At 45.6% G+C, this 17,352-nt stretch overlaps 1 protein-coding gene across 2 annotated transcripts in view; it reads left to right on the forward strand.

Moving 5' to 3' along the window:
• LOC124875128 (transformation/transcription domain-associated protein) overlaps positions 1 to 12,329 on the forward strand; it is an 81,951-nt gene extending 69,622 nt beyond the window's left edge. For both annotated transcript variants that reach the window (XM_047376996.1, XM_047376997.1), the window contains 7 exons: positions 1,857 to 2,118; positions 6,107 to 6,332; positions 6,473 to 6,690; positions 6,957 to 7,141; positions 7,569 to 7,772; positions 10,062 to 10,256; positions 11,515 to 12,329. In XM_047376996.1, the coding sequence (XP_047232952.1) occupies positions 1,857 to 2,118; positions 6,107 to 6,332; positions 6,473 to 6,690; positions 6,957 to 7,141; positions 7,569 to 7,772; positions 10,062 to 10,256; positions 11,515 to 11,799 (1,575 nt within the window). In that variant the 3' untranslated portion in view covers positions 11,800 to 12,329. The remainder of the gene's footprint in view (positions 1 to 1,856; positions 2,119 to 6,106; positions 6,333 to 6,472; positions 6,691 to 6,956; positions 7,142 to 7,568; positions 7,773 to 10,061; positions 10,257 to 11,514) is intronic.
• The last annotated feature ends 5,023 nt before the right edge of the window (positions 12,330 to 17,352 follow it).

Raw genomic sequence — 17,352 nt, forward strand, 5'->3', positions numbered from 1 at the left:
CATCTTGCTGGAAACACCAAAGGACCTAAGATTCCTCAAGAAGTACAGTCTGCTCTGTCCCTTCTTGTAGATGGCTTCACAGTTGCATCTCCACTCTAGTCTGTTGTCCAGGTGAACATCGAGGTATTTATACTCCTCCACCACCTCCACTTCTTCTCCCATGATGAAAATAGTTTTTGACTTATTCCTGTTTCTCTTAAAATCTACAATCATCTCCTTTGTTTTAGTCACGTTCAAAATGAGATGATTGTTTCCACACCATGCCACAAAGTGGTCCACCACCTTCCTGTACTCAGCTTCTTGTCCATCTCTGATCCACCAACGACTGCAGAATCATCTGAGTATTTCTGCAGATGACAGGAGTCTGTCTTGTACTGGAAGTCTGAGGTGTTCAGAGTGAAAAGGAATGGTGAGAGTACCGTCCCCTGTGGTGCTCCTGTGCTGCTGACTACCTGGTTAGACTCACAACCCTTCAGTCTCACAAACTGTGGTCTGTTTGTCAGGTAGTCTTTGATCCAGGAGATTGTTGAGGCCTCCACCTGAGTCTTCTGGAGTTTCTGACAAAGCAAATCAGGTTGGATTGTATTAAATGTTCTGGAGAAATCAAAGAACATGATCCTCACAGTGCTGCTGGCTTTGTCCAGATGATAGTGGGTTTGTTGAAGCAGGTGTTTGATGGCATCTTCAACTCCACAGCAATAAGCAAACTGAAGGAGGTCCTGTTTATTGTTTGCTTACTCAGGTGGGCCAACAGGAGTCTCTCTAGGACCTTCATGATGTGAGATGTCAGGGCAACAGGTCTATAGTCATTGAGGACTGATGGGTGAGTTTTATTTGGTACCGGAACAAGACAGGAGGTCTTCCACAACACTGGAACCTTCTTCTGGGCCAGGCTAAGGTTGAAGAGGTGCTGCAGAATCCCACAGAGCTGCTCTGCACAGGCCTTCAAGACTCTAGGGCTGACATGATCTGGACCTGCAGCCTTATTCCTATTCAGTCTCTCCAGTTGCATCTTCACTTGACTTCTTGAGACACACAGGAGGAGGCAAAGGAAGCATCAGCATCTTCTTATATGGTTGAAGGCAAACATGTAGAAGCAGAAGGATCTAGGGTTGAGGTGGAAGATAAAAAATGTGAGGTGTTACTGGACAGCTGTGGGTCCTGTGGGTCAAAGGAAGATGGGATGTCTGTTTGGCTGTGAGCAGGAGAGGAGGATGTGAAGCTTGTTTCTGAACTGAACCTATTGAAGAATGTGTTTAGTTCATTGGTTCTGTCCAGACCTCCATCAGTCTGATCATCCTTCTGCTTGAAGCCTGTGATCTTCTTCATCCCTGTCCACACATCTCTATTGTTTTCTTCTACACCTCCTTGCTGTTTCTTATCTTGACGTTAAGTTGCTGTAAGCTCCTCAATGATTCTCTGTCTCCCTCTCTGAAGGCTGTTTTTTCTTGTTAAGCAGGTCCTTCAGGTCACTGGTGATCCAGAGTTTGTTATTGAGGAAACATCTCACTGTTCTGGTGGGGATCACCAATGCCACAGTCATGGTGCCCTCTCCATGTGGCTGGCACAGTCTGTAGCCTCAAAAGCAACCTCTCAGGGCTTCTTCAGCTTCCTGTGACCTTCTTCTCACAGTTCTCTGTATCACAGGTTGCCTCTGAACAAGGGTCTTCTATTTGTGATCTGATTTGTCTAGAGGAGGTCTTTCTTTAGAGATTAGCATTGCTGCATCCTTCTTCCTGGACAATAGTATTTGTATCGATCAGAAATGTGTTTATCTACAGTATTTAGAGAAGATGAATCTGTCTGATGAGGATCTGACCTATCAGATGCTTTCTGTTCCTCCTCTTCCCATGCAGGTCTTAAGGCAGCTCCAGCAGGGCCTGGCTAAATGCTACTCTGTGGCATTTGAGAAGAGCGGTGCAGTCTCTGATGCCAAGATCACACCACACACTCTCAACTTTGTCAAGAAGCTGGTGAGCACCTTCGGTGTCGGCCTGGAGAACGTCTCCAATGTTTCCACCATGTTCTCCAGCGCTGCGTCCGAGTCTCTCGCCCGCCGGGCCCAGGCCACGGCTCAGGATCCTGTTTTTCAGAAGATGAAGGGCCAGTTCACCACAGGTTGGGTTTATTAATGTTTTCACAACATTTTTACACCCCTTCAGCTTTTCCACATTTTGTCACAACCACCACTAACTGCAGTGTGTTTTCTTGGGATTTTACATGACAGACCAACAGAGTAGCGTGGAAATGAGAAGACTCCATGTTCAGATTTATTTCAGGAAATGTTTCGTGCTGAATATCTCCACAGGCTTGTTGGCACATCTACAGACTGAAATCAGTTTCAAGTGCCACAGACTTTGAGTTGGATGTAGGTCTGGACTTTGACTAGGCCATTCTAAAGGTTCCAGTATACATTCACTAGACAGGTCGTATCTCTGGCTGTATGTTCAGGGTGGTTGTCCTCCTGAACCTCCACCCCAGGCTGAGGTCTTCTGCAACCTCTAGCAGGTTTTCTACAAGGATTGTCCTGGATTTAGCTCCATCTTTAACTTCTCTGTCCCCACATCATGATGCTGCCACCCACAGTGGCGTCACAGTGGGGATGGTGTCTTCGGGGTAATGTGCACAGATTAAATTAATCACATGAGGAATCTATTTACCAATTAGGTTATTTCTGGACCTGAAAACAGATGCACACCACACCTTTCAGATTTTCATTTGAAGATCATGTATAACTTCCATTTCACAGCGAAGCATCTTCTGCAGTCTGCCACAGGTTCCCTTCCAGCATCACCCTGGATTTATCCCCATCCATCTTCAGATCTGACAGCCTTCCTCAAAGCATGCATTTTTTTATATTTAACATTTTTTAAACCAACTTTTTATTGGGATTTAAATTTACCTACAACTAAACTACTACTCTTTAAGTTGTCCCCCTTATAAACCCAAAACCTGTCCGTTTCCGTTTTTCTCTTATCTGTCTGCTGAGATTTTCCTGACTTTGAAGATCCAGGGTGAAAAGACTTAATTTCAGTGACCTCAGATATGTCCTCAATTTTGAATTAACACATCAAAGCTCCTTTTCTGGTATATTTTTGCTATCGCTTGCAGTCATTTGGCCTCCATGTTGCGTTTCATGTGCAAGCTGCAGAATCCAGCAGGGCAGGTGCAGTTCGGGTCGAGCCAAGCCCCCCCCTCTGAGGCATTTTTCTCAAAACAATCATCCTCCTGTTTTTGTTGGCCCATGTGTGTGTTTCTGCGCTACATGAGGGAGCTGAACCACAGTTGGCTGGACCCAGTTTAAACAAGTTCTGTCTCAAACTCCTATTAGCTTCAAGCCCACGCTTCTGTTTTTCAGGCTGACTGCTGATGCAAGATGTGTTCATTCTTGAAATAGTCCGGTCCACCTGTGTTCTGGGCCTCTTAAATAAAGAGAAATGTATCCATAACTGTGCTGCAAATAGAACTGAACAAGAAATCAAATTTGGGTTCTGGAAGCAACCGTGTGGACAGGTGTGACGACATTAGCATGCAAAAGCTCAGAAACGGACTGAAGTAAACGGGACAAAACGAGAGAGAGGGCTTTGCTGATGAACCTCACCAGATGTTGTGGTGCCAGCTGTGCTTGTGCAGCCGGGCGTCACCGGGGCGCCTCTGTGCAGCTGTCCCCACGGCGGTGCCGGAGCTGGGCCGGCAGAGTCAGGAAACCACACAAACCTTCCAGAGCGGAACAAACAGGGTTTATTGAGCAGCCATGCTCACATTCCCTGCGCCGCGTTAGCGGCTCACTAGCTTTCTCAGGGTTTGTGGGCTGGAAAATATGGGTTTATGTGAGCACATATAACATTTGGCAGCAGAGAGGCATTTAAATCCAATTATGTAGAATGCTATTTGCATGACCTACTGTTTTAGCAGAGGATCTGTTCCAGACATTTGCCGCAAGAGCTTTCTATGAAACAAGTGACACTTTCTTGGCTTCCTGCATGTGTTCCTGTGAAGACTCAAATGCAGTAACTATACTCTACTATAACTATACTATATAACATGAAGCTTTACTATACTAGTAAAGCTTCATGGTCTTCACCACACCCAGACATGAAGTCCCTCGGCTAGTGAAGACCAGACATGAGGGGAGGATGCTTCTACATGCAGGTGTAGCCCACCTCCAGACTGCAGAGCCTCTGCTGCCAGGTGGGTCCGGAGAGCTCAGGTCCACACAGCAGCCCTGCTCTTAGCATACAGGGGTCAAACAGAAGGTCAGGACGCTGCTCCGCCCATATCCTGCTGTTGCAGCAGGTCTGTTTAACAGCAAGGTGCAGACAGCATGTGATTCTTTAGCTATGCAGCGTTTTTCCTCGATCGTTTTGAATGCTTGAATTTCTCTATTTAACATCTTGACACATTCAGGAGTTCATATGACACTGATTCCACCTCCTGCTTGCAGCTTTCCACTTTAAGGCAGCCTTTTTATTTACTTCTGATCAATGTTTGAGTTCTATATTTCCTCACGGGTTTGTAATAGCAGAGCAGCTTTATATACTGGAATGGCTGTCCGAGTGCAATTTCACAGGACCTGTTTCAATTTTACCTCCACTATCAGGGCGGGGGAATTGTGAGCGGACAGACAGCGAAATGGGCCTGCTCCGAAAAGAACATTGGCTGTTTTAAAGGGCTTATTTAAAGTATTAGGAGGTCTCACCCTTGCAGAGATTGCAGAGGTTTGAAGATCTTGCAGTTTTATGGATTCACTGCCAGACAGTAGTGCAGAGTGTACTGAAATAAGATAATGTGTGTGTGTGTGTGCTGAGGCCTTCATGTTACTAAAACGTCTAAAAGACTTGGCTGTTATTATGGACCTCATCAACATATGGTCTAGTTTTTCCTTTGTCTAAATTCTCTTTTTAACATTTCTTTGTTTTTAAGTGATGCTTCCTGTTTCTGTGCATTTGCTGTTTGTTTCCCTGTAAATCATCGACAATGACCCTGTGTGTGAATGATTGGCTTAACTTACCCAGGAATAGAAACGGGGTCAGACTCACCACAGAGGTCACTGACTGCTGGTGACAACAACAACTGGTATAAAGTTCCGGCTGCATTTAGAGAGGCCTAAATTCTGCTCTGGTTCTGATTAGCATTGTAACTTTGAAGGAGACGGGTTTTCCCCACAACTGTGTCATCAGGATATGACTCGTGTGCCGGTTAAGGAAAACTCAGCAGTAGTGAATGGAAGCAGCTGAAAGTCACACTTTTTACTCGTAGTCAGTCCATGTTTACCTGAGACGATTTATTGAGTCAGGGTAACGGAGCTGTCAAAACATTGTTCCAGGAACAACAGGCTTGATTGATCCAGCTGATGACTCACTGCTGGAGCTGATTGTTGTAGCTGTGGCATGAATTTGTTGTGTGGCTCATCTTTAGACAGTTCCTTCCTTTGAATCTAAAGCATTGATTCCTCCAGTTTAATCCTGGAGCAAAAATCTTTCCAACAGAGACCTGTCCTCTAAACAGTTTATTTACACAAACTATTGGGGAAGTAAAAGTGCTCACTCCTTCTCTGTATTGCCCATAACACAGCTGTTTGACACATTACTGGTCTGTTTTCTACCAATAGGCAGTCATGTTGTTCTCCAAATATGGTCATTTCCTTCCATTTGGAGGGGCATGGATTATAAGGCTCTTTCTGTGGTAGAAATGGCCTTTTACATTTCCTTAAAGACAGGAAAAGACTTGAGGGTTAGGGTTAGAAAGGAAGTTTTTCAGCCTCTATAATGTGACACCATTTGCTGTTTAATGGCTTAAGCTCAGGTAGACAGGTAGTCACTCTGAGGGAAGATGAAAACTGACACATTTATTAAATTAGACTTCCTCTGACTGCAGGAGGATCATCAGATCTCTCTCCAAGCTTGCACCTGATTTTTGCTCAGCAGTTTTTTCCATATTAAATTATTCAATGCCCAATCACAATTAATTAAAAGCTGTTTTACTTGTTTTTTTCCTTTGAAGAAAACATGTGGTGGCTCCCCAGAGCTAGATGAATAACTGAATAAAATGGCAAATGTTGTGTGGAGCTTCTTACTGTAACACCATCTCACTTTCCTCCCGACAGACTTTGACTTCAGCGTGCCGGGCTCCATGAAACTCCACAACCTGATCTCCAAGTTAAAGAAATGGATCAAGATCTTGGAGGCCAAGACCAAGCAGCTGCCTAAGTTCTTCCTCATTGAAGAAAAGTGCCGCTTCCTGAGCAACTTCTCTGCACAAACCGCTGAGGTGGAGATCCCTGGAGAGTTCCTGATGCCCAAACCCACGCACTACTACATCAAGATCGCCCGGTAATAGATACTAGGAAGCATCATGTAGCATTCATGGCAGTCGATAACAGTTACGACGGAAACCCTCCACGCTTGAATCTTTAAATTCTGGTTTTCACTCAGCCCTTCTCCCGCTTCTGCTGTTCTTCACCCATCTTCAGATTCATGCCCAGAGTGGAAATTGTTCAGAAACACAACACAGCAGCACGTCGTCTCTACATCCGTGGCCACAACGGGAAGATCTACCCCTACCTGGTGATGAACGATGCCTGCCTGACTGAATCACGCCGAGAGGAGAGGGTTCTCCAGCTTCTGCGCCTCCTCAACCCCTGTCTGGAGAAGAGAAAGGAGACCACCAAGAGGCACCTCTTCTTTACTGGTATGATCATCACTCATCTGTTTGATTATTTGTACGTTTGATTACTCCCTTCCTGGGACACCTGGTGTTGATTGGATAAGAGGCGCCCTTTTATGGAGATGTTTTCCCTGGTTTCCTTGTGCAGCTTTTGCACAGCCTTCTTCAGGCAGGGCTTTAGCACAGTTTATGATTTGAACGGTTATTCTCACACCACTCCTTCCCTGTATTGTTTTCATGCCCCGGTTTCTGCGTTTTGTTGTCACCTCGTCTCTTCCTCATCCTCCCAGTGCCACGAGTGGTTGCAGTTTCACCTCAGATGCGGCTGGTGGAGGACAACCCGTCATCGTTGTCGCTTGTGGAAATCTACAAACAGCGCTGTACCAAGAAAGGCATCGAGCACGACAATCCCATCTCACGGTATTATGACCGCCTGGCGACCGTACAGGCTCGAGGAACGCAGGCAAGCCACCAGGTACAGAAACAGAACCCTGGCCCATCACAGGTGATGCTGTTCCAGTCAGAAGTTTACATACTTTAAGGATTTTGTAAAGCACTAATTTGCTCACAAAATCCTGCGAAGCTTTTTGATTCTACAAAAGCATTTAACTGAGGGCTGATCAACATTAGTGGGGGTGTCTCTATATGTTTGAGCCTGTATGTATACTTCTGACCCAGAACATCTACAAAAAGCTCAAATGTGTTAAAGTTGCTTCATCATGGGTCCACACCTTGACCTCTTCAAGTGGATCATTCGAAGCCCACAGTGATTAGGACATCCATGCTCATGATGAGAGTATGTAAACTTCTGAGCTCAACTGTGCAGAGATGTTTTTCATTTGACCAGATGAACGATTGACAGTAGCTCCTCCAGCTAACATCTCGTCCTGCTTCATGTCCAGGTCCTGAGGGACATCCTGAAAGAGGTGCAGGGCAACATGGTTCCCCGCAGCATGCTGAAGGAGTGGGCTCTCCACACGTTCCCCAACGCCACAGACTACTGGACCTTCCGCAAGATGTTCACCATTCAGCTGGCTCTCATCGGCCTGGCGGAGTTCATGCTCCATCTCAACAGGCTCAACCCAGAGATGTTGCAGATAGCACAGGTAGGACACACAAACACCTGTAAAACGCTCACTATGTTGGACCTTCCTCCAAGGACGAGAAGGATCCATCTGACAGCAGCTAATTTACCAGATATACACACTCATAGATGCATTAAGAGATCTCAATAACGGGCTGGATGAGTTCCACCTCTCCCCCATGACATTCAGGCTGGGCCTATCAGTCAGTCAGCTGCTGTTGATACAGAAGGTGTTTTGACAGAGTGTTACAACCAGTCGCTCTGCTCGCTTATCAAAGTCGTTTCACTTTAAGAGCCTGTGTTTGTGTGTATGTGCCTCCCTCCTCTCTGTTGCCACGGTCTGCAGACAGCTTTTTCAAAGTCATTATTAAAGATGATTGTGTCAGTTGGCCACCCCTCCCCTCTGATCCTAATCGGCCTTTGCTGACAGGCGTTCCTCTGGGCAGCTAAGCGCTGGTATTAAGCCCCCACTCTGCCTGTTCCACTCCACAGATCCCATTAGACACGGGAGGATTACGGTGCAGAAAGCATACGCACATACAAACAGAGAGTGCAAGGACAGGACATCACAGCCAAAACATTGTCCCTGACCCTGCTTCAGCAGAAACCTTCTGTTCCTCCAAGCTGGGCCTCACAGTGATGTTCTGCTGCGTCCCAACTCGGTTAAAGAAGCCAGTTTAACAGCACAGCAGGGCGCTGAGGGTCTCCACTGATGTTTCAGATGAACTCATGGTTAGTTTCCAGTGGTCAGAAGCTGCACTGATGCATGAAATCAACAGGCCTGTATAAGTTATGGTCTGGATGGATGAAGCCTTCAGCTGGAGTCTGGGAGACCCTCCAGAACTCTCATCAGAACCTCTAAGCTCTAACACAGTCCTGATCAGATCACCTTCTCTCCATCTGTATTCACCTAAAGGATAGCTGACCTTTCTGTTTTGGTCTCCAAAGATTTTTCTTCTTCTTCATGGGAAACTGGTCTGCTAATTTTCTTTTGTGTTTGATAAAACAGATTTTAAAAGTAAATCTTTTGTTATTTTTCTATTAAACTGTTCAGAAAGAAATTCAGCAAAAAAAAAAGTCTTTTGTTCAAAACTTCAGTTTTTCTTTCAGAATCACCTTCATCATTAACATACATGGTTGTTTTATTATGAGCAGCTGATCTGTGGTAAAACTATGATATAAAGACAGAAATCTGCAGCAGAAAAGTATTATTATAAATATATTATAAACTAAAGGGAGAGTTAAATCTAACATAAAACCAAACCCGTTGTCTCCATAATGGCTCCAATAATCTTTAATGTGCTTCAGATTCTAAACTTATTTCTAACATCAAACAGATTTTCTTTTCTTTTGGTTAATATTAGGGCTGGACGATATTAAAATATTGATATCAGGTTAGATTTCTGTGTGTCTTTTCTAACCATAACCCTGCTTCCATCACTCTGTGACCTATAACCTTTAGCATTCTGGGTGATGTGGTTAGTTTCCAGTGTGAGCATCTGCTGCCGTCCGTCCATCTGTGAAAATATGACATTAGCATAAAAAAGGCGAGTTCATAACATATAGCTTACAATTATTGAGCTCCAGACAGTCCTTTGTGATATGAATATTGCACACTCTGGTGTTGCCATGACGATATATTCCCGATATATCGTGCTGCTTTGGATAATATGGCGGTTTGTTGGTGAAACCTCATTTGAATGAAGCAGATGCCACCCAGCAGTCAGATGAATGTTTGAGCTTCATCATTGCTGCTATAAACTGGGTTTAATCAGATTTGTTGTGAGAACGTTCCCTCATGAAAGCACTGATTTAGCTTCACTCTTTGACACCAAGCTCTGAATGAAGCCGTCTCTCGGCTCCGCTGAGGTCGTTTAGCATTCTGAGCACTGCCACCATGGCCAACTCTCTGCAGGCTTACCTGAGCCTCCTGGGGCCCGCTGGTGGCTCGGCCCACTGCCTCCCGGGCCTCTGCAGGGACCGGCTGGAGCAAATGACAGTAGGTGTGAGAGAGGAGGAGGAGGAGGCTGGAATACTATGAAGCTGTCAGAGCTTCTCACTGTTCAGTCGTCTCACACATTGATGCAGCCTTAAAGCTGCCTGTCTGTCTTTAGATCAACGAGGAGCAACAGGAGGCCAGTGGGAGGAAAGGAGTACCGACATGTTCCTGAGTCTGGGTCACAAAGATCTATCATTTTGTTGGCATGACCTTTCTGAAGGCAGTGGTCACAACATTCCAAGCCAGACCTCACTCTACGCTTCTCTCCTAGCCTCCCTGCTGACCTCCACCCTCTGTGTCTCTCCTTGTTAGGATACAGGCAAGCTGAACGTCTCTTACTTCCGCTTCGACATCAACGATGCCACAGGCGACCTGGACGCTAACCGGCCGGTTCCGTTCCGCCTGACGCCCAACATCTCAGAGTTCCTGACCACCATCGGTGTCTCCGGCCCGCTCACCGCCTCCATGATCGCCGTAGCCCGATGCTTCGCTCAGCCCAACTTTAAGGTAACAAGTTCACCAGTCTCATCTGTTCAGGGACCTTATCTCTGGATTTACACGCAGCAACTTTAACGTTTCCACATTTAGACTCAATGCCTCCACTAACTCTTACTGGGGTCGACCAACACAAAGTGGTTCATCGTTATTACGTGTAAAGGACTATGAGCTGCACGGTGGTGCAGTTGGTCTTTAGGTCACCAAGCAACAGTGCTACCTGGGTTCAACTCCTGGCCTGGGGGTCTTTCTGTATGGAGTTTGCATGTTCTCCCTGTGCATGCGTGGGTTCTCTCCGGGTACTCTGGTTTCCTCCCACAGTCCAACATGACTGTTAGGTTAATTGGTCTCAGGTGTGACTGAGTGTGTGCGTGGTTGTTTGTCCTGAATGTCTCTGTGTTGCCCTGCCATGGACTGGCGACCTTTCCAGGGTGACCCCTCCTCTCGCCCGTAGACTGCTGGACATAGGCACCAGCTCCCTGTGACCCACTATGGAATAAGCGGTATAGAAGATGAATGAAGAGCTGATTGATATCTGGAAAAGTTGTGATGTAATAACGAGATCTGAGCTGAATGAACCACTGGGAGGTTTAATGTCTTTCTGCTTTGGGTTCAAACCAAGTCATCCTTCCAGCTAAAACATGTCATCATTATATTTACATACATATATGTACGTACATGATACATTAAACATCTAGTGTCCATAAATATAAGTGTGAATGCGTGCTAACTAAATATTTATTATTGTCCTCTGGTCTTTGGACACATTAACAGACCTTATTATAGAAACGTCTCAGTACAGCTAAGTTGTCACAGATGAAACTGATTGCTCTTAGATTATTAATTTTCAAGTCCTGTCACTGATTCTCATTCATATTCAGGCCTGGACTTTGACTAGGCCATTCTAACATATGAATCTGCTTTGATCTAAAATTGAGTTCTGAAGGCAGCTGGTTGGATTTTATTTTGGGTTTTCACAGTAAGCACATAAACCATCAGACTATGAGAGTTTATTGTGAATAAATGAGTTATTAGTTGTTCACTCCTTAATGAGACGTTTTAGGAGATGATACATTTTGGACTTTGTTTAGATTGTTGACCACGACGGAGATCTATTTCAGTGGTTCCACAGTGGTAGCAGAAGATCTCCTGATGTTTAGTTTTCCTATCATTTCTGTCCAGTTCTGATCCGGTTGGATTAATTAGCCTCATTGCTTGAGTCTTGGGTTTGCAGGTTCTAACGCCTTCATCTACTCTCCGTGTCTCACAGGTGGATGGAATCCTGAAGGCTGTGCTTCGCGATGAGATTATAGCGTGGCACAAGAAAACCCAGGAGGACACGTCCGTCCCTCTCTCCCCGGCCGGACAGCCGGAGAACATGGATTCCCAGCAGTTGGTCTCGCTGGTCCAGAAGGCGGTCACGGCCATCATGACCCGCCTCCACAACCTGGCCCAGTTCGAGGGAGGGGAGAGTAAGGTCAACACTCTGGTAGCTGCAGCAAACAGTCTGGACAATCTGTGTCGCATGGACCCTGCATGGCACCCCTGGCTCTGAGAGGGGGACGGGCCCGGTACCTCTCACTCCGTCAGACGAAGGACAAACGCTCCTCTTCAGTGTAACTGAAGCCCGGCAGGCGGCTTCCCTCTCAGACTTAATGGAATCAAGTTGAAACAAAAGGCCTGATTGTTACCTTGTGCAGAGCTGCTCCTTGTTCTTTCTACCTGTGAGAACATCTTCTGTGCTTCAGCTTGTATTTATGACCTCGTGGTGACGTCAGTCTGCCCTCAGGTTAGCAGGAACAAGGCTTCAGCTCTGGAGGAAATCCTTGTTGGTTTTTAGTTTTCATCCAGGAGTCAAATCTTGTAAAATGTGGATTTTTACTTCAGCTCATCCGTTCCCGTTCCTGTCAGTGAGGAAGATTTTCAGTACATGTGGACCTGAAGCGTTCAGTGAGGTGTGTCACTGATGACGCTGTGATAAGCTAACAGATTCATTCCCGACTGCTCGTGTTTTTCTCCAGGTTTTCAGGCCCTTTCTTGTACAGAAGCATTTTCTTCTAATAAAATGCTCTTTTTTATCATAAAGATGTTCTGCTTCTCTTTGCTTTAAACAACATATTTAGCTCTAGGAAGCTTGTTAGAACTGGACTTTAGCACCAGGTTTGTTGGGTTAGTTGCCTGTGATCCTCCTCTGGAGTCCATGAGTTCTGCATCGTCTGTAGAACCCCCTGAAGGACCCACTCTGGGACATTATTGCTTACACACTTACTGACACACACTGTCAGGCCCATAAACAACGGTTATATTCCTGTTTGGCTCCGTGCGGTCCAGCATGTTTATACCCCTACATTTCTCCTCAGCTCTGGTTCTGGACGGTTCTTCTGTGCCTCTGACGGTTTGTATGGATCCCTGACAGTTTATTTTGTTTCTTCCATCTCAGGTTTCCCTGAACTGTAAATATTTGTGAAATTGGACTCTCTGCTCCATGCGAGGTGACTCATCGTGCAACATTTAGGTTTGGATCTGTTGATTTTAATATTCCTTCCAGGCCACAGGGATCCCAGCGGGTTTGGATCCAGCAGGATAAAGAACCTTCCTGTTTTTAAACTGTAAAAACATTACTTGCTTTTTGGTCCTGGTGGGATTTTTCTTCTGTGTGGTGTGGTCCTCCTGACCCACCACTGGTTGGTGAGAACTTCTCTCTGGAAGAACAAGTTGACCCAAGATGCAGTTTGAGATGGTCCATGGAAGCTGGGATCTTCTGACCCATTTCTTGGTGAAATTACCACATTAATGTTTTGAATCATTCTGCTGGAAGTTCAGTGAAGGTACCTGGTTGGTTTCACAACATTCAGTTAAAAATCCTCCATTAATCCCAGAGGGAAATAAAATGTTGAAGCTCATCATCAAAGGTTCTTCAAAGAGACATAGTAGAGGAGCTACAGTCTGCTCTGTCCCTTCTTGTAGATGTCTTCACAGTTGCATCTCCACTCCAGTCTGTTGTCCAGGTGAACACCGAGGTATTTATACTCCTCCACCACCTCCACTTCTTCTCCCATGATAGAAATAGTTTTTGACTTATTCCTGTTTCTCTTAAAATCTACAATCATCTCCTTTGTTTTAGTCACGTTCAAAATGAGATGATTGTTTCCACACCATGCCACAAAGTGGTCCACCACCTTTCTGTACTCAGCTTCTTGTCCATCTCTGATCCACCAACAACTGCAGAATCATCTGAGTATTTCTGCAGATGACAGGAGTCTGTCTTGTACTGGAAGTCTGAGGTGTACAGAGTGAAAAGGAATGGTGAGAGTACAGTGCCCTGTGGTGCTCCTGTGCTGCTGACTACCTGGTTAGACTCACAACCCTTCAGTCTCACAAACTGTGGTCTGTTTGTCAGGTAGTCTTTGATCCAGGAGATTGTTGAGGCCTCCACCTGAGTCTTCTGGAGTTTCTGACAAAGCAAATCAGGTTGGATTGTATTAAATGTTCTGGAGAAATCAAAGAACATGATCCTCATCCAGTATCTTCATGAGCTGTGAGGGAGCGGTGGAGGTGACTGAAGTTATCTGGTTCTGTGAGTGCTGGTGTAGACCCGCTTCTCAGTGGACTCAGCAAAGCAGAAATAGATCCTGGCAGGAGATCCTCCTCAAATGAGTTTCGTCTGGAAAGAGGATGGATCCGAGTTCTTTTCTGCACCAGGAAGTAAGGCCGTGATTGGCCAGCGGGGGGAACGGTGATCTGATTAAACCCCAGAGGTGATGAAGGTTTGACCTCTGTTCAGTCTCTGAGAGAAGAGTGGCTGGGTCTGCTCCTTTCAGCAGCCAGCATCTAATTATACATCAGCTGCTGTGGGGGGGGGGCTATTCATGTAAACTACTGATATTAATCAGAAGACAATAACGGGTTGATCTGGAACCAGGCTGATGTTTGCTTCCCAGACACATTAGGACTCCCTGATGGTGAGGAGTGGAGCTCATTAGTCATGTGTCTGCAATCTGCCATTATGATTTGAATAGGCCACGCTGTACAGACAGTGTTGCAGCGGGCCTTCACTAGCTGGAAGAACCTGGTTCTGGAAAGCTCCAGATTAAAGGAGCAACAGGGCTGTATGGAGTGATGGACCTTCAGGTTTTGGCAAAGAAGAAATGAATCTGAATGTTTCAATGTATTGATTATGACCATAATAGTCTTTACTTGTAGAACATCTGATGCAGAGTCCTGGTTCCTCTCATCTGGTGTCTACTGATGACCACTTGTTTATTTTCTGTCAGCCGTTTCTGAGTTGATGTCTCATGTTCTGGACCGGTATTCTGCTGAAAGACCCACAGATGACCAGTTCCAGATGTTTCAAAGAGTTCATGATATAAAGCTCCGTAAGAGAAACAGGCCCACATCATCACAGAACCTCCACCGTGATTTACAGTGCGCAAATGATTGCTCCAAACCAGAGTAGAGGTGAGTAGAGAAGTCAACGAAGGGGTCGAGGTCAGGAGCCAATAGGTGGCAGGTGAGGGTGGGGACCCGGGTCTTCTGGACCCTTCACAACATATGGAGGCGGTTCTCCAGAAGAGGTGACAACAAGTCCACTTTTAAAAACTCCAGAGCAGTACCAGTGATCTCCACATGTGATGTATTTACTGTGTTCAGACATTCATCCAGAGAAATGATCCAACATGACTTCTACTGAAGATGTTTGACCTGCAGAAGGCTGATCTCTGTGTACCAGCGTGAAAACTAATACGTTCAGTCTCAGCGCCATGCACAGTCTCTGCCATTTTAAGTATGTCTTTAGAACCGGGTTCTACTTTTAAATGGGCTTTAGCCTAGTCTGATCAGAACCAGAGGAGTCCTCAGCCTGATAAGAGCTGCTGCAGCTCCTGTCTTTAGGTTTTACTTACCAGACTGTCTTTCTACCTTCTGGTAGAGCTTAAATGAACTTATCTCAAACATCTCACCGTTGCTTCAAAACACGCTGGCTTCCATATTTAGCAGAACATTATGATGAGTCAAAGCCCAACATTGAAACGTTCTCTGGATCTCACACAAAACTGACAGATTCAGCAAATGTCTCCTGGAAACTTCAATGCTAACAGAAGGTGAACTGGGTTAGATTGGCCTCTCCACCTCCAACTAACACCCTCTTCATTTCCAAGATTAGAAAGCTGCTTCCTCCTTCAATCAAAAGCTGCTCTAATCAGACGAGTGGCTGGCTGAGAGGTGTTTCCCCGATTGATCACTCTTCAGTCCATCACTGGGCCTCACAAATCAACATGCGTGCTGAAAACGCTCGGAGCTCTGCTCACGTTGATTTGGTTCCGCAAACTAAAAATGAAGAGAACTAATTTCACAAATGTTCAACCGATTGATTTTGGCCTGAGGTAAATCTGAGGGTCACTGAGAGGTTTGGAAGGTCTGCAGGTCTCTGCTGCATGGTTTAGTGAAGGATCTCTGCATGGTTTACTGAAGGATCTCTGCATGGTTTAGTGAAGGATCTCTGCAGGATTTATTTTGGCTTACAGACATGAAATGGATGAAGAGCAGGAATAAACAACGATGTGTTTGTTCAACATGGAGGGAGGATCATGTTCTGCTTTGGGATCATTATTTATTCCTATTTCTGGGATCATTCCTGTTAATTTTCCTGTTATTTTCCCCTCAAAGCTGCCACACATCTTGCTGATTAGACTCACCTGGTTCTGGTTCCAGTCCATATCTGCACATATACAGGTCCTTCTCAAAATATTAGCATATTGTGATAAAGTTCATTATTTTCCATAATGTCATGATGAAAATTTAACTTTTATATATTTTAGATTCATTGCACACTAACTGAAATATTTCAGGTCTTTTATTGTCTTAATATGGATGATTTTGGCATACAGCTCATGAAAACCCAAAATTCCTATCTCACAAAATTAGCATATCATTAAAAGGGTCTCTAAACGAGCTATGAACCTAATCATCTGAATCAACGAGTTAACTCTAAACACCTGCAAAAGATTCCTGAGGCCTTTAAAACTCCCAGCCTGGTTCATCACTCAAAACCCCAATCATGGGTAAGACTGCCGACCTGACTGCTGTCCAGAAGGCCACTATTGACACCCTCAAGCAAGAGGGTAAGACACAGAAAGACATTTCTGAATGAATAGGCTGTTCCCAGAGTGCTGTATCAAGGCACCTCAGTGGGAAGTCTGTGGGAAGGAAAAAGTGTGGCAGAAAACGCTGCACAACGAGAAGAGGTGACCGGACCCTGAGGAAGATTGTGGAGAAGGGCCGATTCCAGACCTTGGGGGACCTGCGGAAGCAGTGGACTGAGTCTGGAGTAGAAACATCCAGAGCCACCGTGCACAGGTGTGTGCAGGAAATGGGCTACAGGTGCCGCATTCCCCAGGTCAAGCCACTTTTGAACCAGAAACAGCAGCAGAAGCGCCTGACCTGGACTACAGAGAAGCAGCACTGGACTGTTGCTCAGTGGTCCAAAGTACTTTTTTCGGATGAAAGCAAATTCTGCATGTCATTCGGAAATCAAGGTGCCAGAGTCTGGAGGAAGACTGGGGAGAAGGAAATGCCAAAATGCCAGAAGTCCAGTGTCAAGTACCCACAGTCAGTGATGGTCTGGGGTGCCGTGTCAGCTGCTGGTGTTGGTCCACTGTGTTTTATCAAGGGCAGGGTCAATGCAGCTAGCTATCAGGAGATTTTGGAGCACTTCATGCTTCCATCTGCTGAAAAGCTTTATGGAGATGAAGATTTCATTTTTCAGCACGACCTGGCACCTGCTCACAGTGCCAAAACCACTGGTAAATGGTTTACTGACCATGGTATCACTGTGCTCAATTGGCCTGCCAACTCTCCTGACCTGAACCCCATAGAGAATCTGTGGGATATTGTGAAGAGAACGTTGAGAGACTCAAGACCCAACACTCTGGATGAGCTAAAGGCCGCTATCGAAGCATCCTGGGCCTCCATAAGACCTCAGCAGTGCCACAGGCTGATTGCCTCCATGCCACGCCGCATTGAAGCAGTCATTTCTGCAAAAGGATTCCCGACCAAGTATTGAGTGCATAACTGTACATGATTATTTGAAGGTTGACGTTTTTTGTATTAA

This window comes from Girardinichthys multiradiatus, chromosome 10, assembly GCF_021462225.1.
Source record: "Girardinichthys multiradiatus isolate DD_20200921_A chromosome 10, DD_fGirMul_XY1, whole genome shotgun sequence".
NCBI classification, from domain to species: Eukaryota; Metazoa; Chordata; class Actinopteri; order Cyprinodontiformes; family Goodeidae; genus Girardinichthys; species Girardinichthys multiradiatus.